The sequence below is a fragment of the Panthera pardus genome, unplaced genomic scaffold, assembly GCF_024362965.1.
Source record: "Panthera pardus isolate Hobbes unplaced genomic scaffold, ASM2436296v1 HiC_scaffold_11, whole genome shotgun sequence".
NCBI lineage: Eukaryota > Metazoa > Chordata > Mammalia > Carnivora > Felidae > Panthera > Panthera pardus.
This window is the reverse complement of record NW_026526666.1, coordinates 8,027,048-8,052,089: the sequence shown is the minus strand read 5'-3', so window position 1 is coordinate 8,052,089 and position 25,042 is coordinate 8,027,048. Positions and strand designations below refer to the sequence as shown.

General features: G+C 42.5%; 2 protein-coding genes across 9 annotated transcripts in view; both read left to right on the top strand.

Moving 5' to 3' along the window:
• SLC22A15 (solute carrier family 22 member 15) overlaps positions 1-10,348 on the top strand; it is an 81,983-nt gene extending 71,635 nt beyond the window's left edge. The window contains exons 9-12 of one of the 3 annotated variants that reach the window (XR_002082293.2): positions 3,533-3,653; positions 5,597-5,673; positions 8,651-8,839; positions 9,233-10,348. Coding sequence is in view for 2 of the 3 variants with exons in the window: in XM_019457947.2 (XP_019313492.2) it covers positions 3,533-3,653; positions 5,597-5,669; positions 8,651-8,839; positions 9,233-9,322 (473 nt within the window). In the remaining variant the exon portion in view is untranslated. Of the gene's footprint in view, positions 1-3,532; positions 3,654-5,596; positions 5,674-8,650; positions 8,840-9,232 lie in introns of those variants that run through there. The other 2 variants (XM_019457947.2, XM_019457948.2) reach the window with 2 other exon arrangements.
• A 9,992-nt stretch (positions 10,349-20,340) lies between these two features.
• The window catches only part of MAB21L3 (mab-21 like 3), a 115,263-nt gene continuing 110,561 nt past the window's right edge, over positions 20,341-25,042 (top strand). For 2 of the 6 annotated variants that reach the window (XR_008417900.1, XM_053890845.1), the window contains exon 1: positions 20,341-21,013. Coding sequence is in view for 5 of the 6 variants with exons in the window: in XM_053890845.1 (XP_053746820.1) it covers positions 20,810-21,013 (204 nt within the window). In the remaining variant the exon portion in view is untranslated. The remainder of the gene's footprint in view (positions 21,014-25,042) is intronic. The other 4 variants (XM_053890859.1, XM_053890852.1, XM_053890850.1 and 1 more) reach the window with 3 other exon arrangements.

The following is a 25,042-nucleotide window of genomic DNA, read 5'->3' as shown; positions in this document are numbered from 1 at the left end:
AATTTTTTGAGGACCCTCCATACTGTTTTCCAGAGTGGCTGCACCAGTTTGCATTCCCACCAACAGTGCAAAAGAGATCGTCTTTCTCCGCATCCTCACCAACATCTGTTGTTGCCTGAGTTGTTGATGTTAGCCATTCTGACAGGTGTGAGGTGGTATCTCATTGTGGTTTTGATTTGCATTTCCCTGATGGTGAGTGACGTTGAGCATCTTTTCATGTCTGTTAGCCATCTGGATGTCTTCTTGGGAGAAGTGTCTGTTCAGGTCTTCTGTCCATTTCTTCACTGGATTATTTGGTTTTTGGGTGTTGAGTTTCGTAAGTTCTTTATAGATTTCAGATACCAACCCTTCTTTAGGTAAGGAATTTTCTAATAAACAGAGCTGTCTGAAATTGACATAGGCTTCCTTAGGTGAAACTGAATTCTCCCCAGATTCAAGTGGTGACTGCAGACTCCATTGGCAGGGATGTACAAGAGAAGTTTCAGGCATCTGATGAGGTGTTGGGCTTCTGCAAGCACTCTGTGGGTGTGCGGCTGGAGCCAGGCTCCACAAATGGGTTACAGCTGGAAGTGTCCTGAGCTTCACGCAAAAGACTTCTTCCAGCTTTGGATCCTGCGGGTGTGTAGATAAAAGTCTTCCATGGTGTGCCATTAGAATTCATTTTTCAGGGGCGCCTGGGTGGCTCAGTTGGTTAAGCGTCCGACTTCAGCTCAGGTCACGATCTCGCGGTCCGTGAGTTCAAGCCCTGCGTCGGGCTCTGAGCTGATGGCTCGGAGCCTGGAGCCTGCTTCCGATTCTGTGTCTCCCTCTCTCTGCCCCTCCCCCGTTCATGCTCTGTCTCTCTCTGTCTCAAAAATAAATAAACGTTAAAAAAAAATTAATAAAAAAAAAAGAATTCAATTTTCAGGATGGTAATCCCCTAACCTGTTGTTAAAGATGTTAGAGTGTCACTATACAGTTCCAAAAGACGCCATCCTGTATGGATTGAAAACAGTCCCAGAGATCATTTGCAGTAAAGCAAATGTGCACATTTCTATTGGCTTCAAGGCCACTGGATACCTTTTCTTGACATGCTAAGTTTTCTGTAAAATAATTGAAGAATTGCCCTTACTATTGGTTTAATCGATGAGATTGTTGATCTCAAGTGCAGACATATTTCTCGGGGAAAATGCTGAACGGCGTAGTTCTTTTTCCAGAAGCACCTCATGGCCTAAAATAATATATTCAGTCCTTAAGAGAGCTAGCATGTTCTTCCAAATAGCCTGGCAGAAGAGGAGAAAGCCCCAGATGGTCGGGTTTGGCAATGCCTGGGCCACTGTGTTCAGGACGCCGTCTTTATTTATTTATTTATTTTTTTAACGTTTATTTATTTTTGAGACAGAGAGAGACAGAGCATGAACGGGGGAGGGGCAGAGAGAGAGGGAGACACAGAACGGGAAGCAGGCTCTAGGCTCTGAGCCATCAGCCCAGAGCCCGACGCGGGGCTCGAACTCATGGACCGTGAGATCGTGACCCGAGCCGACGTCGGACGCTCAACCCACCGAGCCACCCAGGCACCCCAGGATGCCGTCTTTAAAGTAGATGAGGATTTATTTCATAGTCAACCAGGGAAGGCGAAGCATACTTTAGGATGGGATGTTTAAATAACCCCCTCCTTAGAAGTTGAAAGAACCTGAACCCAGATTCTTCTCACTAAATTAATTCCTATTGTAGTCCTTCTATTTCATTGTTCCACAGATATGCAGTGGGCACTGCTGAGTATTGTACTGTGGAAGACGGTATGCCGTGAGGGGCACAGATACAACCAGATACCAGCCTTAGCCTGAAGTAACTCGAAATATTTGGGGCAGACAAGATGGAAAAGTAAGCAAGTGCAGAACCATTTAATGGATCAGGACATAGGGACAGTGGAGGTCAAAGGGAGGAAAGGATATTGCTTTTGAGTTATTTAAGGGTGGAGTGGTTTCTATGAGTCCTGCAGGCTGTCCCAAGGAAGGGGACAGGTGTGTTCCATTTGGCAGAAATGTCAGGGGCAATGAGAGGCAATTACTTTGGTGATTAGGACTTCACTGTTGACCTTCAAGAGCAGGACTTTCAGCAGAGGATGTTATTAGAAGTCAGAACGCAGTGAGCTACAGGGCAGATGCATACTCGGCAACAGTGAGTTGCTCGCTCATTGAAGATGTTTGCTAGGGAAGGGGGAAAGGACAGCAGAGTCAATGAGATTTTTTTTTTCTTAGAAGGAGAAATTGTTATTTTGAAAGCAGAGAGTAGTGGGTTATGGAGAGGTTAAATATGTTTGAAAGGGAATAATTACATTGCAAGATCCCAGGGAGAATAATGTTAATAAAGGAAAGGAGCATGAGATAATTGATAGTATCTAAAAAAAATTTTTTTAGTGTGTATTTTTTTGAGAGAGAGACAGAGCACCAGTGGGGGAGGGGCAGAAAGAGAGGGAGACATAGAATCTAAAGCAGGCTCCAGGCTGACAGCACAGAGCCTGACACGGGGCTTGAACTCACAAACTGTGAGATCATGACCTGAGCCGAAGTTGGATGCTTAAGTGACTGAGCCACCCAGGCACCCTGAGAGCAATTTTTTTAAGTTTATTTATTTTGAGAGAGACAGAGACAGCACGAGTTGGGGACCGGCAGCGAGAGAGGGGGAGAGAGAATCTAAAGCAGGCTCTGCACTGTCCGCACAGAGCCCCGTGCGGGGCTCGAACCCACAAAGCTACAAGATCATGACCTGAGCCGAAACCAACAGTTGCAGGCTTAACCGACTGAGCCACCCAGCTGCCCTGATAGTATTTTTGATAGGGAAAGGAACTGCCATAAAATGTATTTTTGTATTTTATATAAAAACATTGCAGTAAGAAACTGAAATGTCATTAGTGGTTAGTGATTCAAGTAAGAAGTTGGGAAAGAAGAAAGATTAAAAGTAGTTCCATATTTAGAGGCTCGTTCTTTAAAGAACATTAATATTTGATACCTTCTGGTTGTAATTTATTGGGATTATTCCTTCTCGTCCAGTGGAACGCCAGGAAATACAAACTGCAGAGAGGAGATTTTCTGGACCTTGCCTCTGTCTGTCCCATATCTGTCAGACTTATTCCACGTGTGCCAAGGCTTGTCATGCTACCCACCATTTCCCGTCACTGGTTGTTGAACAAGGCTGGGAAGGAGAGGCGAGTGGCCCCCGTGGTGGATGAGACTTAACGATCCCCACGAAGCTTGCTTTTAGTAAAGAAGTATTCCAAGAGCTCTGCCATTGAGGAGTGAGCAAGTTCAATCGCCCATGATGACCGCCATTATGGACGACTTCACAGGGATAGCCAAGACGCTGAGAAGATTCGTGTGTGTGTGTGTGTTGTGTGTGTGCTTACTAAACCTTCTGAGTGTGTATTCAGTTTTACCACCTCCTCACTGTTTGAGACCCATATTAATGCCTCTGGCTTAGTTCATAATTGTGTCATTTAAAGGAATTTTTCTCCCAGAAGGACCTCACAAGTGTTAACCCTTGTCCTCCTCAGACACGGGTGTGTTTGCAGTGGTGAACAGCCATTCCTTGTCTCTGCTCGGGAAGCTGACGATCAGTGCTGCCTTTAACGTGGTCTACATCTACACGTCTGAGCTGTACCCCACAGTCATCAGGTATGTCTCACACACCCCGCATGTTTCGCTGTAGATGCTCACAGCAACAGAGGTGTGGTTCTCATTCCACCGGGAGCACAGTGAGTGGGGGCCAGCAACAAGTCAGCGAGCAGCCGCAAGCCCAGAAGCTGTCTGTGTAGACCACACTTTGCCCGCTTGGCTGGGGAAGGCGGAGCTGTGTTTTGGGCCGAACTCCCTTGTGTAAATCGTGAGAGAAGTACTCTACGCAAAGCACATCCCATCACCCAAATGGGGCTCGGTTGCCATTTTTATTTCAGTGGACTTGATTGATTCAGTCACCCAGCCTCTGTCAGGCACAGACAGACAAGAGGACTGGGTCCCCGTGTTCTCTCAGAACCTACATTTTAACACAAAATATACACATCTGTAAAAAGATAATTCCAGGGGCACCTGGGTGGCTCAGTTGGTTGAGCGTCTGGCTCTTGATTCCCACTCGGTCATGCTCTCACAGTTCATGGGTTTGAGCCCCACGTCGGGCTCCATGCTGACAGTGCAGAGCTGCTTGGGATTCTCTCTCTGCCCCTCCCTTGCTCACACCCTCTCTCTCTCTGTCTCTCTGTTCTTCTCTCTTTCTCTTAAAATAAATAAATAAACTTAAAAAAGATAATTCCATATAGTAATAAGTGAACAGGAGGTTTACATATTGATTGTTAAGTGTGGTTTCTAACAAGTAGGACATGCTTATATCAAAAACAACATATTCGATCTGAAGTTTCCCCTTCTAAAAGAAGTCTGAAAACAAAAAATTAAACCCAAATTTGAAGGGCAGGGACCCAGCTTAGTCTTCTCAGAATTGCCTCTGTGAACCCAGCGGGTATTCCCTAGGTCAGCCCTTCCCCAGTCCTTCTGAGGAGCGTTCCAAGTGTTTCCCACATCCATCAGACTTCCTGGTTCTTTCTGCCTATTAATATCAGCTCCCTTTTCCTCCAGTTTTTCCCAGACTGCATGTGATTGACTAGTCATTTCCTAATTATTCCTCTGACCTGTTTTCTCTGCCTGCTGGCTATGAAACTAGGATGATCATTTTGTCCAAACTGGGACACTCTGGAGAGTGGATATGGGTGGGTGGGGGGAGCAGTGGTGGATGGCCACCTTTCCTGTAACCCTCCTCGTTCCCATGCCCTACCCCCGTTTGCATGTCCGTACTCCTCACAAACGTCATGTTCCTCGTTCCTATTTATATGCCTGACCCTTTAATCGCCAGTTAGTTGACTTTAACTAAATGGGCAAACTTCTCAGATCATAAAGCCCTAGGTCTCCATGGCTATATTAATTCACAGCCATGAGAACATTTGACACAAAACCCATGAGAACATTTGGCAAGAAATATTCACATGGTCATTTCTGTACTATTCTCTATAGTAACCGCACTGTCCAGTATGGTAGTTACTAGCCTCATGTGGCTATTTAAATTTAAATCAGTTAAAGTGAAATAAATTAAAAATCCAGTTCCTCGGGGTGCCTGGGTGGCCCAGTCAGTTAAGCATCCGACTTCAGCTCAGGTCACGATCTCATGATGGCTCATGAGTGTGAGCCCCACATCAAGCTCCGTGCTGACAGCTCAGAGCCTGGAGCCTGCTTCAGATTCTGTGTTTCCCTCTCTGTCTGCCCCATCCCTGCTCGCACTCTGTCTCTCTCTCTCTCAAAAATAAACATTAAAAAAAAATCCAGTTCCTCATTCTCACTAGCCACGTTTCAAGTGCTCATAGCCGCAGGCATCTAGCAGCTTCCATACTGGACAGCGCAATTATAGAACATTTCCAGCATCTCAGAATGTTCCGGTAGGGAGCACTGCTCTACAGGAGCCTGTGCTTCCTCCACTGTGGGATTCATGATTATAGGTCCACTAAGCCATGGCATCTTTAAATTCTGCCCCCCACCCAGAACTTACTGACTTTCCCCCCTTTTTGTATTCCTTTCAGGAACGTTGGGCTTGGAACTTGTTCTATGTTCTCCCGAGTTGGTGGGATTATTGCTCCCTTCGTCCCCTCACTGGTTGGTTTGTACCTCCTAGTTTTGTTTTTCTCGATCCTCTGCTTTAGAAATGCTTATGCTTTTGAGTAGAAAGGGGTAAGGAACAGTTGCCACTTAACGATCAGCCTGACCCAAGTGTGAACCTTGTACCTTCTAGATTAAGGAGCCTTTTAGGTGACGGATCCCTCGGGGCAGATGGACTCGTACCAGAGGCTCTGACTGTTTGCTTCTCTGTATTTACTGGAGCTAATGCCAGCTTGCCCCTTCCCATCTCCATTCGTAGGTTAGTCACTTAGCGAATATTTTTTAAGCTTCGGCTGTGGACTGGGCTCTGTGCTGAGCACTTCAGCACACATCGTCTCATGTACTATTCACAGCCACCGTGTGAGGCAGCATTATCGTTACCCTCTAATAAAGATGAGAAATGCAGCAGAAGCAGATTAACTTGCCCGATGGCACACCACTTAGAATAAGAAAACTAGGGGCGCCTGGGGGGCTCAGTCGGCTAAGCCTCCGACTTCGGTTCAGGTCACGATCTCACGGTTCGTGAGTTCGAGTCCTGTGTTGGGTTCTGTGCTGACAGCTCTGAGCCTGGAGCCCACTTCACAGTCTGTCTCCCTCTCTTCCTGCCCCTCCCCCACTTGCACTCTGTCTCTCTCTCTCAAAAATAAATAACCATGAAAAAATTTCTTAAAAAGAAAATTAGAAGAGGAAATATGCCTAGCAGTGTGTGTCTATTAAGAGTTTCTAGCATTTTCTAAAGTTCATGGTCAAAAGATAGACCTAAACGGCAGTTCTGAAGATCCTTCCTGAACTTGACACGTTCAGGTTCTGTGACACAATCCGTGGAGTCCTACGCATGTCTGTGCTTGGTCTGACCTGTGGCCTTGCCAGCCAGGACTCGGCAAAGGCTGACTAGACTGGGTGTGCGGATAGCTGTTCGTCACTCGGGCAACTTTTCTCAGCACTCCTTAACAATGCTGGCGGGCCAGGTCCACGGACCCAGCGGGGTTCCCGCAGCACCAGCCCAGAGGGCCCTTGCCTTCACTCAGGATAGAAGTCCAACATGAGCCAGCGGGAGGTGAAAGCAGCATTTACTGAGGATACAGAGAGAGCAGATACACACAAGAGTGAGTGTCCGAGAGACTCAGAAAGGAAAGGAGAGAGTCTCATCGTTGTTCAGGGTCAGGGTTTTTCTTGAGGACGGGGCTCTGGGGGTACGTGTCCTCTCAGGCAGCCAGGAACCGGTTGGATCAAGGATGAGGGGCCAGGTGTTACACCTTGGAAGCAGGGGATCTTGGCCATGAACTGTCTACCCCAGGGGTCTGGAATACGCGTGCGATAGCTTCCCCTGGTCATTCTCACTTGCCCCTTCCTTAGATGTTATCTGTTCTAGAGAAATCATTAACTCCTTGTCCCTTACAAGGACATATGCTGTTTACATTACAAGGCATGTGTAAAGTGGAGTGAGGGTACAGGTCCTAGGAAGACTAGAAACAGGTAAAGCAGCAAAGCCATGAAACAGCTTTCTCTCTCCCCGGGTCCCTTCGGTTTCCCTGTCTCACTAGTACAGGAGGATGTCTTGGAAAAGCCTTTCCTTTCTTTCTTTTTCTGAGTTCACTTCCTTCTCATGAGTATCTCTTTCCGTGTTTCATGCTTAATTTTACGTTACAAGACCATCCTCTCATACGGATTTGCTCCGTTCTGCAAAATGTGTCTGACACCAGGTGTTTGTCTCTAAAGATCTCCGACTTTGGATGGCCCTCCTAGAACGTTAGAAAACCCAGCACTCTGTCTCTCCTGATCCCTGCTCAGTTGAGAAGAGATCAAAGTGTTGTGTCTCCCTTGATTCAGCAACACACCCACAGTGTTGGACGTGTGTTTCCATGTGGGTGGCAGAGGTGAGATTCTCCCCTCCCCGCTCCCCATCACCTCCACTCCCCCCTGCCCTCTTCTCGATCATCTCCATCGTCTCTTTACTTCAGAAAAATCAGGAACTCATTAAATCCGAGAGGAGATCCTAACTAGTTGTGGTCTCATCCACAGAGTTTGGAAGCCCAAATGAGAAGATGATAATACCATTCTTGTGCAGGAATTTAAGAATGTTAATCAGCTCAGAAAGGCCCAGAGCAGCATCCCAAAGGCAGTTTTCTGTGTTATCTTTGAACCTGTGTGTGCCTAAAAATTTTTTTTAACACTTATTCATTTTTGAGAGACAGAGACAGAGCACACGTGAGGGAGGGTCAGAGAGAGAGGGAGACACAGAATCCGAAGCAGGCTCCAGGCTCCAAGCTGCCAGCACAGAGCCCGACTCGGGGCTCGAACTCACAAACCGTGAGATCATGACCTAAGCCGAAGTCGGAAGCTTAACCGACTGAGCCACCTGGGTGCCCCGAACCTGTTTGTGTTTAAAGAAACTATGTAAATATTCCCGAGAATGTCTTTTGGATCTGTGACGCAATGCTTGAATTACCGTGTTCGGTTCAGGTAGTTTCCAAACCACACGGGTGTGCTAGGTTCTTCAGGCTTCTCTTTTTCTTTTCGGGGTGTTTACACCCTTAACCCCTGTCTTCCTGGTTACGGTGCTGAATGAATGAGTGAGCATACGTGGGATTGTTTGGCCGATTCCAAGGCTGAGAACGTCAAAGTTCACCGGGCGCGAGTATCTGGGGAGTCTCCTAAGTGAAAAGTACGTGGAGATCCCCGTGTTATAAGCGAGTCACCTGAAGCAAAAGCAGTACCCACCCCACTCCTTCTGATCCCCATACCTCTGCTGCCTTTTTATGTTCTCGCTCTCCCTTCTGTGTGGCCGAGCAACCACTCGGTGATTTTCCAGGGTACCTCTCGTTGGGGAACAAGTGGCTGACAGTACATTCTAGTGGGGAGGCGCGAGTTGGGTAGTAAATGTGGCAGCTCCTCGGTCATAAGACTACTGATGTCATGTGCTGGGAGACGAATACTGAGTTTTTGTATGTTTTTTGTTCTACTCTCTGCCCCCACAGAAATATGTGCAGTGGTCCTTACCCTTCATTGTCTTCGGAGCCACCGGCCTGACTTCGGGCCTCCTGAGTTTATTATTGCCAGAAACCCTTAACAGCCCATTGCTAGAGACATTTTCTGACCTTCAGGTGTATTCATATCGGAGGCTGGGGGAGGAGGCATTATCTTTACAGACCTTGGATCCCCCACAGGTATGGCGGTAGTTTGTTTGTTTTTTTTTTAACGTTTATTTATTTTTGAGACAGAGAGAGACAGAGCATGAACGGGGGAGGGGCAGAGAGAGAGGGAGACACAGAATCGGAAGCAGGCTCCAGGCTCCGAGCCATCAGCCCAGAGCCCAACGCAGGGCTCAAACTCACAGACCACGAGATCGTGACCTGAGCTGAAGTCGGACGCTTAACCGACTGAGCCACCCAGGCGCCCCAGCAGTTGATTTTTTGAAAGAAATAAAGATGGCTCGTGATTCATTTACTTTCTTAGAACACTTTAGGGCCAATTCTTAGGGGAAATAAATGTCATAAAAATGCATCTGTCTGTCGAATGGCAAATAATAATTTGGTCCTTGCTCTCCTTTCCTATTTCAGTCTTCAGACAAGGAGAACACTTTAGGGAGTGAGAGTGAGGAAGAGGAGGAGTTTTTCGATGCGGATGAAGAAACACAGATGATTAAGTGAAGAGCCCCCGAGCCCCCGTCACAAGCAGATGATCTCCTTGCCTCTGGTCAAGGCAGGCTTTTCTGGGAAACTTCAGAGAGTTGTCGAAATACAGGCTTGAACATACATGGAAGGTACTCCTTATGGGCTCATTGTTTTCAGGCACCAAGGAAGATGGAGAAGACATCTTATGAGAGAAACATCACCATATCAGGGGAACAGTCGTCCCGTGTTCAGAATTCATGTTCAGTTCAGAACCTTGACATCTGGCCAGGTAGCTCAAATCCACATGCTGGAGGGGAAAGCTAATTTGTTTCTGGAAGTCTGATCGTGTTGCTTATCTTTCCTCCTGACCTAAAGGCAGACATGTAAAATTTCTTCTCACCACACTAGTGGGATAAGAGAAACCACCCTTCACATCTCATCTTAATACCATATCTGACGCCCCCCCCTTACCATTTGTGCCTCACTCACCAGGAATCTCTTGAGGCAGATTGGCGTTAGCATTTCACTTTGGTGCCAGAGGAAAAGCACTGAGAGGTGACTGTGTGTGGCCTGAGGCCTCCAGCTTTACCCTAACTGATGAGACCTGGGTCCTCAGCTTGGTTCCCAGGCTAATGGTTGGCTTGAACTCCTTGTGCCGTTGGTCCCACAGACAATCCATTCGGAAAAGCCAACTGTATTGAAGGGATTCTCTCAGAGCCAAAGGTGTGGCTGCAGCTGCTTGTTCACTCCCTTTGACACTCAACTTGGGTCATTTCTTCAGTTACGACTTGTGTGCACCTCCAGGAAAATTTCCATCTCAGATTCTAGTACCAGCAATAACTTCAGAACTGTGTCAGTAAGTGAGGAAGCTTTTTAAAATGGAGGGCAGTTAAAAAATGACATGTTGAGGGGCGCCTGGGGGACTCAGGCAGTTAAGCGTCCGACTTTGGGTCAGGTCATAATCTCTTGGTCCGTGGGTTCAAGCCCCATGTCGGGCTCTGTGCTAACAGCTCTGAGCTTGGATCCTGCTTCAGATTCTGTGTCTCCCTTGCTCTCTGACCCTCCCCCCCCCCCCCCCACAAAAAGAAATAAACATTAAAAATTTTTTAAAAAGTGACATGTTGAGCACTTGGATGTTAGGGTGAAAAGGTGCTTTTTTAAAAAAATTTTTTATGTTCATTTATTTTTGAGACACAGAGCATGAGCAGGGAAAGGACAGAGAGAGAGGGAGACACAGAATCGGAGCAAGTTTCAGGCTCTGAGCTGTCAGCACAGAGCCCAATGCGGGGCTCGGACCCACAAACCCGTGAGATTGTGACCTGAGCCAAAGTTGGACGCTTAACTGACTGAGTCACCCAGGTGCCCCAAAAGGTGCCATTTTTTACAAGGAAGAAAAGAACGTGACCTTTCACAATTTTGTGTTCTATTTTGGGCATTGTGCAACGAAGCACTTGGGTAACATTTAAGAGCTTGAACACTTCTGGTCCCAGATCAGTCTCTGCCTGTTTAGTCAGAGTGGAAAGCAAGTAATTTCATAGGAAATGGTTTTCTGTGAAGTACCACCAACTTTCAAATAAATCGGTCGCACTTAGTTTTCTAAAATCATATGCTGAAAATCTGTTTCCCTAGAAACTTGAGTGCTCTCTCAAATAGGAGTGGTACTAACCTGGAGTCAACAGGCTTGTGCAGCATTGCTTTTGGTCACTTTCCCAACAAGGAGCATTTCTGTTTCTTCAGAATTTCTCTTTCTACTAGCTCTTGGAGAGAAGGGAATTGCATTGGAAGTAAAGAGAAGACATCATTGTGACTGCTTCTGGAAATCTTGGGGGCATCCCCCCCAGTTGGCTCTGACACTTCCCTGTCCTCTTCCACATTAACCTCATGGTTTGCACTATATTACCCTCTACCTTTGTGTTCAGGTATTTTTCTGTCCTTTATGCCCTTGATCATGTTTTAAGTTCTTCATAAATAAGGGCCATCTTTACTGCTGTTTGTTTCTCTCTGCCGTGCCCAGAAGAATATGGGCCCTAGACCCAGTGAGGACCTAATAAATGTTACTGTTCCTAGCCATCAAGAAAACGGTGGAATTCTTTGCAGTATCATTTTTATAAATCCCAGATCAGGCAAATCTGACCCAAACCCCCAAACTGTGGAATCCTGCCTGTCTTTCTCTGGCAAATGGAGACCCTGCCCACCACGAGGAGAGGAAGAGAGAAAGAACTTACAAGGACACTTAGAAGCTCTTTTTAATGGTCAGGCGTTAAAAATAAAACAACGATCTAGCATATATGTGCTCTTTGGTCAGTTAGCACGGCCTTTGCATTAGAAGAGGAATACATCCCGTTATAGAAAATTTGGAAACTAGAAGGTAAAAAAAAAAAAATCTGTCACTCGTAGACCCAACGCCCAGAGGCAACCAGTGTGGTGGCTTTGTTCTAACTGAAGACCAGTTGGGAACCCATCTCTCGGTTGGCACTGGGGTTCCCTCTGCCTCTGGCTAAATAGAGGAGGATTCTATTAGCCCCATCCCTGGGTATCGTCTTTTCCCAGCTATGGGGTGGAAGAACGGAAGGAGGACACACAGTTTGAACACATGTTACTTAAACAGGCCGGGCAGGTGTTCAGCTGCTCGTGTCAGCTAATTAGGTAGTCATTTCTTTCTAGATGGTCTTCTGGGGAAGTTTAATAATTACTGTGTGTTCACTGTACTGCCTTTTATAAAATCAGATTTTGTTTCCTTTTGGTATTAACTGTCGAAGACTGCACATGTGTGTATTCGCATTGAGTAAATGATCAGAAAGCTAATTTACAGGTAACATAATTTGTTTGTGCAGGTGATTGGTAAAAAGCGTCCTTTTAATGTTTTTATTGCATTCAAAATTAAATTTCTTTTCTCCTCACAAGCAGCTAGAGAAATGTAAGACGCTTAAAGGTCAAAGGTCTTATAACAGCTGGTTCGGAACCTTGGTACCACACTGATATGTTAAAAGATACTGTGCTGTAGTTTCCTGATTTGGTGAGTGAAAACCACTGCCCGTTGAAAATGCAGTATTTGTCATTTGGCTGCTTTTGAGCAATATGGACATTCTTTAGTATTTAAAAATGAGCAAATAGGGGCGCCTGGGTGGCTCAGTCAGTTGAGCGTCTGACTTCAGCTCAGGTCATGATCTCCTGGTTGATGGGTTCGAGCCCTACGTTGGGCTCTGTGCTGACAGCTCAGAGCCTGGAGCCTGTTTCAGATTCTATGTCTCATTCTCTCTCTGCCTCTCCCCCACTCGTGCTCTGTCTCTCTGTCTCTCAAAAATAAATAAACATTAAAAAAATTTTTTTAAAGGAGCAAGTAAACACGATACAACAAAAAAGCACATGAACGTGTCTGGGGCACTGCTTACGTGAATATAATCTGGGCAGGTGTTTTTGTGGAGGTCAAATTGATGAAGATACTGTTAGTAGATTTATATTCTCAACAAAAAGATGGAAATAATTGTCACTAGTATATCAGAATTAAAATACAGCTCTCCAGGGGCGCCTGGGTGGCTCGGTCGGTTAAGCGTCCGACTTCAGCTCAGGTCATGATCGCGCGGTCTGTGAGTTCGAGCCCCGCGTCGGGCTCTGGGCTGATGGCTCAGAGCCTGGAGACTGCTTCAGATTCTGTGTCCCTCTCTCTCTGCCCTTCCCCCGTTCATACTCTGTCTCTCTCTGTCTCAAAAATAAATAAACGTTAAAAAATAAAAATAAAAAAAAAATAGAATACAGCTCTCCAGTAGGACTTAGTCCTCTGTTATAAATTCTTATTAGATTATTGGTTCTGAAATTAGAACAGTATCTATAAAGGATTTTTTTAAAATAAAGTGCAAGTATTTAGGCTTCCTATTAATTTAATAAAGAATCACAAAGCATAGGTCTATTTTGTTGTTAGAGAATGACTCAGGATGTATAGTAGCATCTTTGACAAACTGGGCAAATACAGAATCTGCTGGAAATTACGGGTGGTATATGTAGCAGGGGCTGTAGCAAGAGAGTCATGGCCCAATAGCTAGGGCACAACAGGTAACTATAAAAATATTTTTAGAGAGAAAAATGCAAAGATAATACAGTGTTGGAAAATTCACCTGTGTCACATATTAAAGGAGAAAGAACTTAATGATTACCTCAATATATATGTAAATATTATTTGGCAAAATTCACCTATTCAAAATAAAAGGTATTAGCAGATGATGAATCAAAGGAAACTTCCTTAGCAAACTAAGGGATATTGTAGAAGACGTGATGAATTAGCACACAGTGTCTCTACACCTTCCTGGGACCTTGGCCTCCAAACTTTCTTGATCATGACCCACAATAAGAAATGTTTTCTTTTTTAATTTTTATATATATTTTCTTTCTTCCTCTTATTCTTACTTTCTCTTTCTGTTATCCCTTATTTATGTGTTTAAAATATTTTTTTTACTTTCAACCTTTTATTTGGTAGCATTTTTTTTTTGGTATTTTAATTTAATTTTTTAAATTTACATCCAAATTAGTTAGCATATAGTGCAACAGTGATTTCAGGAGTAGATTCCTTAATGCCCCTTCCCTGTTTAGACCATCCGCCTTCCCACAACCCCTCCAGGAACCCTCTGTTTGTTCTCCATATTTAAGAGTCTCTTCTGTTTTGTCCTCTCCCTGTTTTTATATTATTTTTGTTTCCCTTCCCTTGTGTTCATCTGTTTTGTCTCTTAAAGTCCTCACGTGAGTGAAGTCATGATTTTTGTCTTTCTCTGACTAATTTCACTTAGCCTAATACCCTCCAGTTCCATCCATGGAGTTGCAAATGGCAAGATTTCTTTCTTTCTGATTGCCGAGTAATACTCCATTGTACATACGCCATACAATATGCCTTCTTTATCCATTCGTCCATCGATGGACATTTGGCTATTGTTGATAGTGCTGCTATAAACATTGAGATGAATGTGTCCCTTCGAAACAGCACACCTGTATTCCATGGATAAATGCCTACTAGTGCAATTGCTGGGTCGTAGGGTAGTTCCAGTTTTAATTTTTTGAGGAACCTCCATATTGTTTTCCAGAGTTGCTGCACCAGTTTGCATTTCCACCAGTAGTGCAAAAGAGATGATCTTTCTCCGCATCCTCGCCAACATCTGCCATTGCCTGAGTTGTTCATGTTAGCCATTCTGACAGGTGTGAGGTGGTATCTCATTGTGGTTTTGATTTGTATTTCCCTGATGGTGAGTGATGAGTATTTTTCCATGTGTCTATTAGCCATCTGGATGTCTTCTTTGGAGAAGTGTCTATTCATGTCTTTTGTCCATTTCCTCACTGCATTATTTGTTTTTTGGGTGTGGAGTTGGATAAATTCTTTCTAGATATTGGATACTAACCCTTTATCTGATATGTCATTTGCAAATATCTTCTCCCATTCCGTTGGTTGCCTTTTAGTTTTGCTGAGTATTTCCCTTGCTGTGCAGAAACTTTTTATTTTGATGAGGTCCCAGTAGTTCATTTTTGCTTTTGTTTCCCTTGCCTCTAGAGACGTGTTGAGTAAGAAGTTGCTGCAGTCAAGGTCAAATAGGTTTTTGCCTGCTTTCTCCTCAAGGATTTTGATGGCTTCCTGTCTTATATTTAGGTCTTTCATCCATTTTGGGTTGATTTTTGTGGTATAAGAAAGTGGTCCAGGTTCATTTTTCTGCATGTCGCTGTCCAGTTTTCCCAGCACCACTTGCTGAAGAGATTGTCTTTATTCCATTGGATATTTTTTCCTGCTTTGTCAAAGATTAGTTGGCCATACATTTGAGGGCCCATTTCTGAGTACTGTATTCTGTTCTATTGAGCTATGTGTCAGTTTTTGTGTCAGTGCCATACTGTCTTGATGATAACAGTTTTGTAATACAACTTTGAAGTCCAGAATTGTGATGCCTCCTGCTCTGGCTTACTTTTTCAAGATTGCTTTGGTTATTTGGGGTCTTTTCTGGTTCCATACAATTTTTAGGATTGTTTGTTCTAGCTCTGTGAAGAATGTGGGTGTTACTTTGATAGGGATTGCATTGAATATGTAGATTGCTTTGGGTAGTATTGACATTTTAACAATATTTGTTCTTCCTATCCAGGAGCATGGGATATTTTTCCATTTTTTTTGTGTGTCTTCTTCAATTTCTTTCATAAGCTTTCTATAGTTTTCAGTGTATAGATTTTTCACCTCTTTGGTGAGATTTATTCCTAGGTATTTTTTGGGTTTTGGTGCAATTGTAAATGGGATCAATTCCTTGATTTCTCTTTCCGTTGCTTCATTATTGGTGTGTAGGAATGCAACCAATTTCTGTGCATTGATTTTATATCCTGCCACTTTGCTGAATTCATGGATCAGTTCTAGCAGTTTTTTGGTGTAATCTTTTGGGTTTTCCATATAGAGTATCATGTCATCTGCAAAGAGTGAAAGTTTGACCTCCTCCTGGCCAATTTGGATGCCTTTTATTTCCTTGTGTTGTCTGATTACAGAGACTAAGACTTCCAATACCATGTTAAATAACAGTGGTGAGAGTGGACATCCCTATCTTGTTCCTGACCTTAGGGGAGAGCTCTCAGTTTTTCCCCATTGAGGATAATATTAGTGTTAGGTCCTTCATATATGGCTTTTATGATCTCGAGGTATGCTCCTTCTATCCCTACTTTCTTGACAGTTTTTATCAAGAAAGGATGCTGTATTTTTTCAAATGCTTTCTCTGCATCTATTGAGGGGATCATGTTGTTCTTGTCCTTTCTTTTATTGATGTGATGAATCACACTGATTGTTTTGTGGATATTGAAACTGCCCTGCATCCCAGGTATAAATCCCACTTGGTCATGATGAGTAATTTTTTTAATGTATTGTTGGATCTGGTTGGCTAATATCTTGTTGAGGATTTTTGCATCCATTTTCATCAGGGAAATTGGCCTATAGTTCTCCTTTTTAGTGGGGTCTTTGTCTGGTTTTGGAATCAAGGTAATGCTGGCTTAATAGAAAGAATTTGGAAGTTTTCCTTCCATTTCTATTTTTTGGAATGGCTTCAAGAGAATAGGTGTTAACTCTTCTGTAAATGTTTGGTAGAATTCCCCCTGGAAAGCCATCTGGCCCTGGACTCTTGTTTTTTGGGAGATTTTTGATTACTAATTTGATTTCTTTACTTTTGGTTATGGGTCTGTTGAAATTTTCTATTCCTGTTTCAGTTTTTGTAATTTATGTTTCCAGGAATTTGTCCACTTCTTCCAGATTGCCCATTTTATTGGCGTATAATTGCTCATGATATTCTCTTATTATTTTTATTTCTGCTGTGTTGGCTGTGATCTCTCCTCTTTCATTCTTGATTTTATTTATTTGGATCCTTTCCTTTTTCTTTTTGATCAAACTGGCTAGTGGTTTGTCAATTTTGTTAATTCTTTCAAAGAACCAGCTTCTGGTTTCATTGATTTGTTCTACTGGTTTTTTTGTTTTTTGTTTTTTTGTTTTTTGGTTTCGATAGCATTGATTTCTGCTCTAATCTTTATTATTTCCTGTCTTCTGCTGGTTTGGGGTTTTATTTGCTGTTCTTTTTCCAGCTCTTTAAGGTGTAAAGTTAGGTTGTATATCTGAGAACTTTCTTCCTTCTTTAGGAAGGCCTGGATTGCTATATACTTTCCTCTTATGACCGCCTTTGCTGCATCCCAGAGGTTTTGGGCTGTGGTGTTATCATTTTCATTGGCTTCCATGTACTTTTTAATTTCCTCTTTAGCTTCTTGGTTAGCCCATTCATTCTTTAGTAGGATGCTCTTTAGGCTCCAAGTATTTGTTATCTTTACAAATTTTTTCTTGTGGTTGATTTCAAGTGTCATAGCATTGTGGTCTGAAAATACGCACGGTATGATCTCGATATTTTTGTACTTGTTGAAGGCTGATTTGTGTCCCAGTATATGATCTGTTCTGGAGAATGTTCCCTGTGCACTGGAGAAGACTGTATATTCTACTGCTTTAGGATGAAATGTTCTGAATCTATCTGTTAAGCCCATCTGGTCCAGTGTGTCATTCAAAGCCATTGTTTCCTTGTTAATTTTCTGTTAGATGGTCTGTCCATTGCTGTAAGTGGGGTGTTGAAGTCCCCTACTATTATGGTATTATTATCAATGAGTTCTTTATGTTTGTGATTAATTGATTTATATATTTGGGTGTTCCACATTTGAAGCATAAATGTTTACAATTGCTAGGTTTTCTTGGTGGATAGACCCCTTAATTATGATATAATGCCCTTCTTCATCTCTTGTTACAGTTTTTATTTTAAAGTCTAGATTGTCTGATATAAGTATGGCTACTCCGGCTTTCTTTTGTTGACCATCAGCATGATAGATGGTTCTCCATCCCCTTACTTTCAATCTGAAGGTGTCTTTAGGTCTAAAGTGGGTCTCTTGTAAACAGCATATAGATGGATCTTGTTTCTTATCCATTCTGTTACCCTGTGTCTTTTGATTGGAGCATTGAGCCCATTGACATTTAGAATGAGTACTGAAAGATATGAATTTATTGCCATTATGTTTCTCATAGAGTTGGAGTTTCTGGTGGTGTTCTCTGGTCCTTTCTAGTCTTTGTTGCTTTTGGTATTTATTTATTTATTTATTTAGTCAGTCAGTCAGTCAGTCTGTTCTCCCCTCAGAGAGTCCCCCTTAAAATTTCTTGCAGGGCTGGGTTAGTGGTCACAAACTCCTTTAATTTTTGATTTTCTGGGAAACTTTTAATCTCTGCTTCTATTTTGAATGACAGCTTTGCTGGATAAAGAATTCTTGGCTGCATATTTTTCTGATTCAGCACACTGAATATATCCTGCCACTCCTTTCTGGCCTGCCAAGTTTCTGTGGATAGGTCTGCTGCAAACCTGATCTGTCTTCTCTTGTAGGTTAAGGACTTTTTTCTCTTGCTGCTTTCATGATTCTTTCCTTGCCTGAGTATTTTGTGAATTTGACTATGATATGCCTTGTTGTTGGCCGGTTTTTGTTGAACCTTATGGGAGTCCTCTGTGCTTCTTGGATTTTGATGTCTGTGTCTTTCCCCAGGTTAGGAAAGTTTTCTGCTATGATTTGCTCACATAATCCTTCTACCCGTTTTTCTCTCTTTTCGCCTTTGGGGAACCCTATGATTCTGAGGTTTTTCCTTTTTTTTTTTTTTTTTTTTAGGTTTTTAAATGTTTTGCTGGTTTATTGAGATATAATTGGCATACAGTAAACTGCAATATTGAAATATACAATTTGATGAAATTTATTATAGGTGTACAACATGCAGCCATCACCACAATCAATATAATGACCATATCACCCCTAAAAGTTCTCAGATGCCTTCGTAATATATCCTTTTCCATTCCTAACTGCTTCCTAATCCCAGGCAACTATTGATCTTTGTCACTATAGTTTGCATTTTCCATATTTTTATGTAAATGGAATCCTGTAGTACATACTTTTTTGGTCTGGCTTCTTTTTTCCATCATAAATATTTTGAAAATCATCCATATTGTTGTATATTTATAGTTTGGTTCTTTTTATTGCTGACTAGCTTTTCGTTGTATGGATATACCACGCTTTGTTATTCAGGTGATAATGAGTTTCCAGTTTTTGGCTATTGCAAATAAAACTGCTGTGAATATTGATAAACAAGTCCTTGTGTATACGTAAAGTTTCCTTTTTTGTGGGTAAATACCGTTAGTCAAACAGCCAGGTTGTAGAGTAGGTATATACTGATTTTTTTTTCAATATATGAAATTTATTGTCAAATTGGTTTCCATACATCACCCAGTGCTCATCCCAAAAGGTGCCCTCCTCAATACCCATCACCCACCCTCCCCTCCCTCCCACCCCCCATCAACCCTCAGTTTGTTCTCAGTTTTTAAAAAAATTTTTTTAACGTTTTATTTATTTTTGAGACAGAGAGAGACAGAGAATGAACGGGGGAGGGGCAGAGAGAGAGGGAGACACAGAATCGGAAGCAGGCTCCAGGCTCTGAGCCATCAGCCCAGAGTCCGACGCGGGGCTCGAACTCACAGACCGCGAGATTGTGACCTGAGCTGATGTCGGATGCTTAACTGACTGAGCCACCCAGGCGCCCCGTTCTCAGTTTTTAACAGTCTCTTATGCTTTGGCTCTCTCCCAGATGTTTTTCCTTTTTAATGAGTCACTGATTTCTCTAATTCTTAAGTCATGCTCTTTTGCCTTAGTCTCCCTCTTTTTTTTCTGGTTCGTTATTCTCCATAAGTTTGTCCTCTATATCACTGATTCACTGCTCTGCCTCATCCATCCTTGCCAGGGCAAGGCATCCATTAGAGATTGCATCTCAGTTATAGCGTTTTTTATTTCATCCTAACTAGCTTTTACTTCTTTTATCTCTGCAGAAAGGGATTGTAATCTATTTTTGACCCCAGCTAGTATTCTTATTATTGTGATTCAGAATTCTGGTTCAGACATCTTGCTTGTATCTGTGTTTATTAAGTCCCTGGCTGTCATTTCTTCCTACTCTTTCTTTTGGGGTGAATTCCTTTGTTTCATCATTTTGAAGGAAGAAAAGAAATTAGTAAGGTAAAAAAATTAAAAGCAACACACACACACACACACACACACACACACACACACAAAATCAATAAAGGAAGCTAGATCCTAGGTGTGTTTTGGTCTGGTTGTTGAAAGGAGCTTGACAGATTAGAGAAACGGGGGGGGGGGGGGGGGAGGAAAACTGAAAATTTGATAAAATGAATAAATAGAATAAAATGGAATGATGGAAGTAAAATAGAACTTGAAAATTTAAAAAAAGTAAAAAAATAGTGGAAAAAAATAATATTTTTAATAAAAATTGAAAATAAAAATAAATTTTTTCTCTTTCTGAATTCAAGAAAAAGAAAAGAAATTGAATAGATGGACTAGTGAACAGACTGAAATACGATTGAAATTACACCATTTTCCCCTAGAAGTCAAACTATGAAGCACTTTATAGTCCATAAACTAAGCAAGCGGAGAGATTTGTCATGTTTCCGAAGAGGGAGGTTGGCCCAGTTGGGCGGGGCTCAGTGTAATGGCTCCTTTCTCCACTAGATGGCGCTGCTTAGCTTACCAGGGTGGATTGTTGTGTCCCGTGTCGGTGCGTATATGCGCATGCGTGGGAGGGGCAAAAATGGCGTCACCCAGCTACCCCGTCTCTTGTCGCGCACCCATCCTTTGTCATTGGCTTCCGGCGGCTCCCCACTTTTATACCCTCCATGACCAAGTCATCAGGGTTCCAGGCGGCACTTCCCTCCTGAGTTTTATCTCAGATGAGACTGTGTTTCCCGACCCCTCACTTCCGAGGGACCGCGGCTCTGACCCGCTCCGCCCCTCTGCGGGAGGGTCTCACCGAGCACTGGCCGGGTGCCGCCGCCCCCAGGAATGTTGGCTGGACCGTGCTGCTGACCCCCAGAGACTGCGGCTGGGCTGGGTGCCAGCCGCCCCAGAGAAAGTTCCTGCGATCGGGTGGCAGCAGTGTTTCAGGGATTATGGAAAATCTCAATGCACATCTGGCTTCACCCCCAGCGACCTTGTTCCAGCACCAGCGAATACGATTGTTCTCCGGGGTCCGCTGGGACCGGGTGGCCGCACAGCCTCTACCGAATGTCCTCCCAGCAGGGGAACCGCCTCTCCTCTTGTGGCCTGAAGAGCCCCGGACCCCACTCTGCTCCTGGGGATTCGCCCTTCCCACCGGAGCACCGCCAGGTATCAGCTGCAGAGTTGCAGACTCTGCGCTCCCTGTTTATAGTCTTAATGGAATTTAAACCCTCTCCTCTCCTTTCTCCCTTTTCAGTTCAGTCTCTGCAGCTGTTTCCACTTTTCTGCTTTCTCTCCAGCTGTTTTTTTTTTGGGGGGGGGGTGCTTTTCCCGTATTCTCCCCCATCTGCATCCTCTCTCTGCAAGGAGAAACAACTCCCTGCCCTCTGTGGCTTCTCTCCCTGGTTCACCTCTCGACACCGCATACCTGCTGATTTCTGTGGTTCAGGTTGTGCATATTGTTGTGTCAATCCTCAGATCAGTTTTCTAGGTGTGGAGGATGGTTTAGTGTTGGTCTGGTTGTGTTTCATGGACCCGAGAAGCAAAAAAAAAAAAAACAACCTTCCATTCTCTTCTGCCATCTTGGCCCCTCCCCCTAAAATATTTTATATATATGTGTTTGTGTGTGTGTATATATATATATGAATAAGTATTGTTTCACAGAAGTTTTATATATATAGTTATAGTATATATTACATATATATATAGAGAGAGAGACCCTTAATGAAACTATTCTTGCTAGGTACACTGATAACTTATATTCTGTTCTATTTCATTTTTTAAAATACCATTTATGACCCACTAATAGAAATCAATTATTGAAAATAAATCGATTATTGAAATCAAGAAATTAATTTCATAACCCACTAATAGGTTGCCACCCATAGTGTGAAACCTGTTAACTGCTCTGTACTGCAAAGGTTTTAAAGCTAAAATGTACTCTTCCCATAGTCCCTTACAGCCAGGCTTCTAGGTGTGATTTAGTGTCCATCCGTCAGCGACAGCTGGAATTTGGAAGATGGGAGTGATGTAGAGGCCATGCGTGTGATGTGTTGGTTTTTTTCAGCTGGGTTCCGCAGTGACCGAGGCACTTGGTTTTGCTGAGGCAATCTCAGCAGCATCATTGACAAGGGCAACTTTGGTTAACATCTTACCAAGATTTTAGATAGAACATAGATTGAACAAGATAGAACCTAGATAGAACAAGGTTTTAACGTAGAAGCTGGCAAAATAATTCTAGTATTTGATTGGAAAATAAAGTTCCAAAAATATTCACACTGAATGTTTCATAATCCTGAAAGATAAGAGCAAGCAGAGGAACTTGACTTCCCAGATATCGAAACTTATGGAGAATCTGTAGTGTTGATGCAGCAAAAGCAAGTGGAACAGCCGAACATAATAGAGATCCCAGAACAAGACCAAGCATATAAAACAGTTTGGCGTTTTTAAAAGATGGCTTCATGAGTCAGTGGGAAAAGAGCAAACTATTCAGTTGTTGATGTGAGAACTACTGGGTTTCCATATCAAAGAAAACAAAATTAGATCCTTTCTTCTCACCGTAATAAAAGTAAATTCCAAGTGAGTTACAGACCTAAATGGAAAAACAAAAACCCAAAACTTTACAACTGTTAGAAAGTGATACAGAAAAATATTCTTATGACCTTGTGGGATAGAAGGATTTCTCAGATAAAAAGTGAAAATTACAAATCACCAAAAAAATTAATATGATTGATTATATCTAAATTTAAGTTTTCCTTCTACATGACTGAACATATCACAAAGTTCAAAGAAGAGCAATAAATTAGGAAAAAATATTTGCCACTTCTGTATGAGATAAGGATTAATATTCAGAATATATCAAGAGTAAGTGCAGCAAATTACCAATATCAAGAATCAAAGAATAGACATCACTACAGATCCTCTAGGTTGGTGAGACATTATTATGAACAACTTTATTCCAGTAAATTCTACAATTTAGATGAAATGGAGAAATACTTTTGAAAGACACAAACTGCTAAAGCTTATCCAAGAAGAAATATGTAACCTGAATATTCAGCCTCTATCAGTGAAAGAAATTGACGTCCCAGTTATAAATCTTTCCACAAAGAAAGTTCCAGGTCCAGCTGGCTTTACTTGTGAATTCTACCAAGTATTTAAGGGAGTAATATTACCAATTCTACACAGTCTTTCAGAAAATAGAGGAGAGGGATACATTTCCTACCTCATAGAAAGACCTAAAAGATTTACCAAAAAGCTGCTACAACTAAAAAATTGTATAAGGTGTATGGATATAGTCAATATGTAAAAATCAATTGTATTTCTATGTCATAGCAACGAATAATTGGAAATTAAAATGAAAATGTACCTCATTTCAGCTGATTACAAGCAAAACAGTAAGAATTTTATAATTAGATTGCCTGGGTATGAATCAGAACCCTGTCATTTATTAGATGTGTGATCTTCAATAAAATTTAAGATTTTTCTTTAAAAAAAACCCTGCAAATTAGAAAGAAAAGTAATAGGAAATTTACAAAAATTCGCAATTTTTGTTAGGCAGTTCACAGATGAAAAGATGCTCCAATTCACTGGAGGGTCAGAGAAATGTAAATTGAAACAACATAAAGATATAATTTTAAATCTGTTAGATTGGTGAGGGAGAGTCATAAAATCTAATTTTAAAGATACGAAGAAAAAGAAATTCACTTACATCCTCATAGAAGCATAAATTCATTCATCAACTGGATTGTTAATAGAGTCAGATTGAAAATGTACAGAAATTGTGCTCCTATGTATTTATCATAGAACAGTTTTCAGATATTGGGGTCTCTGCCATCAGCGCAGAGCCTGCTTCAGATCCTTTGCCCCCCTCCCTCTTTGCCCCTCCCCACTCATGCGTGCTGTATCTCTCAAAAATAAATATTTGAAACAAAAGAATAGATTCTGATGGAATTGCTTTGCTCCAAAATACAACTTCAAGAAATTGAATGAGATGATTGTGTAAGATGGGCAAAAAATGCACACTCAACTCGGAGGAGAGTTTAATAAATGAGAGATTTATCAACATGTGGGCAGAGCCTCCAGAAACCACAGAAGAGAAGTCAGTATGCGGAAGGAAGCCCACTGATAACAGCGGACACAGTGATCACAGGGGCTCGGGATCCAGAGAGGCAAACAGGAGACCCTTCGCACTGGGAGGCACTTGAGAGTTGGTGAATATCCATCACATCAGATCATTAGGGTCTTAAAATCACTGAAGCCAAGCTCTTATTGCAGGTGGTAACACAACAGACTCATTTGCTTCCTCGAGCCACTTCAATTATTATAGATGCACTTCATATTGCAAATGTTTGCTTTCCTATTTGCTGTTGCAGGCGGCTCGCATCCGCTTAATTGTGTAGCACGATTCAGTGATACGTTTTCGGAGATAAAAGAAGGAGGGCTGGAACGTGTTTTACACTGCCTACAGTTGGAGTGTGGTCTGCCACTCGTCCCTCCCTTCCCCACGCTCATTCTTTCGGTGGGCACTGAAGAAATGCTGACAACATCAAGGATGGGATCTCACCACATTGCTGATCCTTTGTGAGGAAATGAAGATTGATTGTCACCAGCAAACAATTCGAAGCCTCATGATTCCCCCCACCCCGCACACTAATTTCCTTGATAATAGCAAATAGAAAAACAGTGATCTGAAATGAGTTGTTATGTCTTACAATATTCTTGCCTCTTACGCAGCGTAGATTGGAAAGATTAATTCTCGAGTTTATAAGGAAGAAAATTAGCAGAGAGCAGCAGTTCACTTTCAAATAATCTTCTTTTCAATGTATTAGTTATTGTAATTAGTTTTTCCATCTTAGTTTCCTCTGAATGGACACTATGGCCAAGGGAGAGGAGGAGAATGAAGAGTATTTTGCTTCTACAGGAAGTACGGCAACAGAAGAGACCAGTGGTAAGGAAATGCCAACCACACTAACTTCCATAAAGACTCCCGAGGTCCCTCTTTGCTGACTTAAGTAATGGAGTGTGGTATCTGTTTCCTGTTGCTCTAACAAATTATCACAAACCTAGTGGCTTTAGAAAACACAAGTTTATTCTAGAACAGTTCTGGAGGTCAGGCTACAAGATGAGTCTTCAGGGGCTAAAAGGAAGATGTCAGTGGGGCTAGTGGCTTCTGAATTCTCTAGGGAAGACTCCATGCTT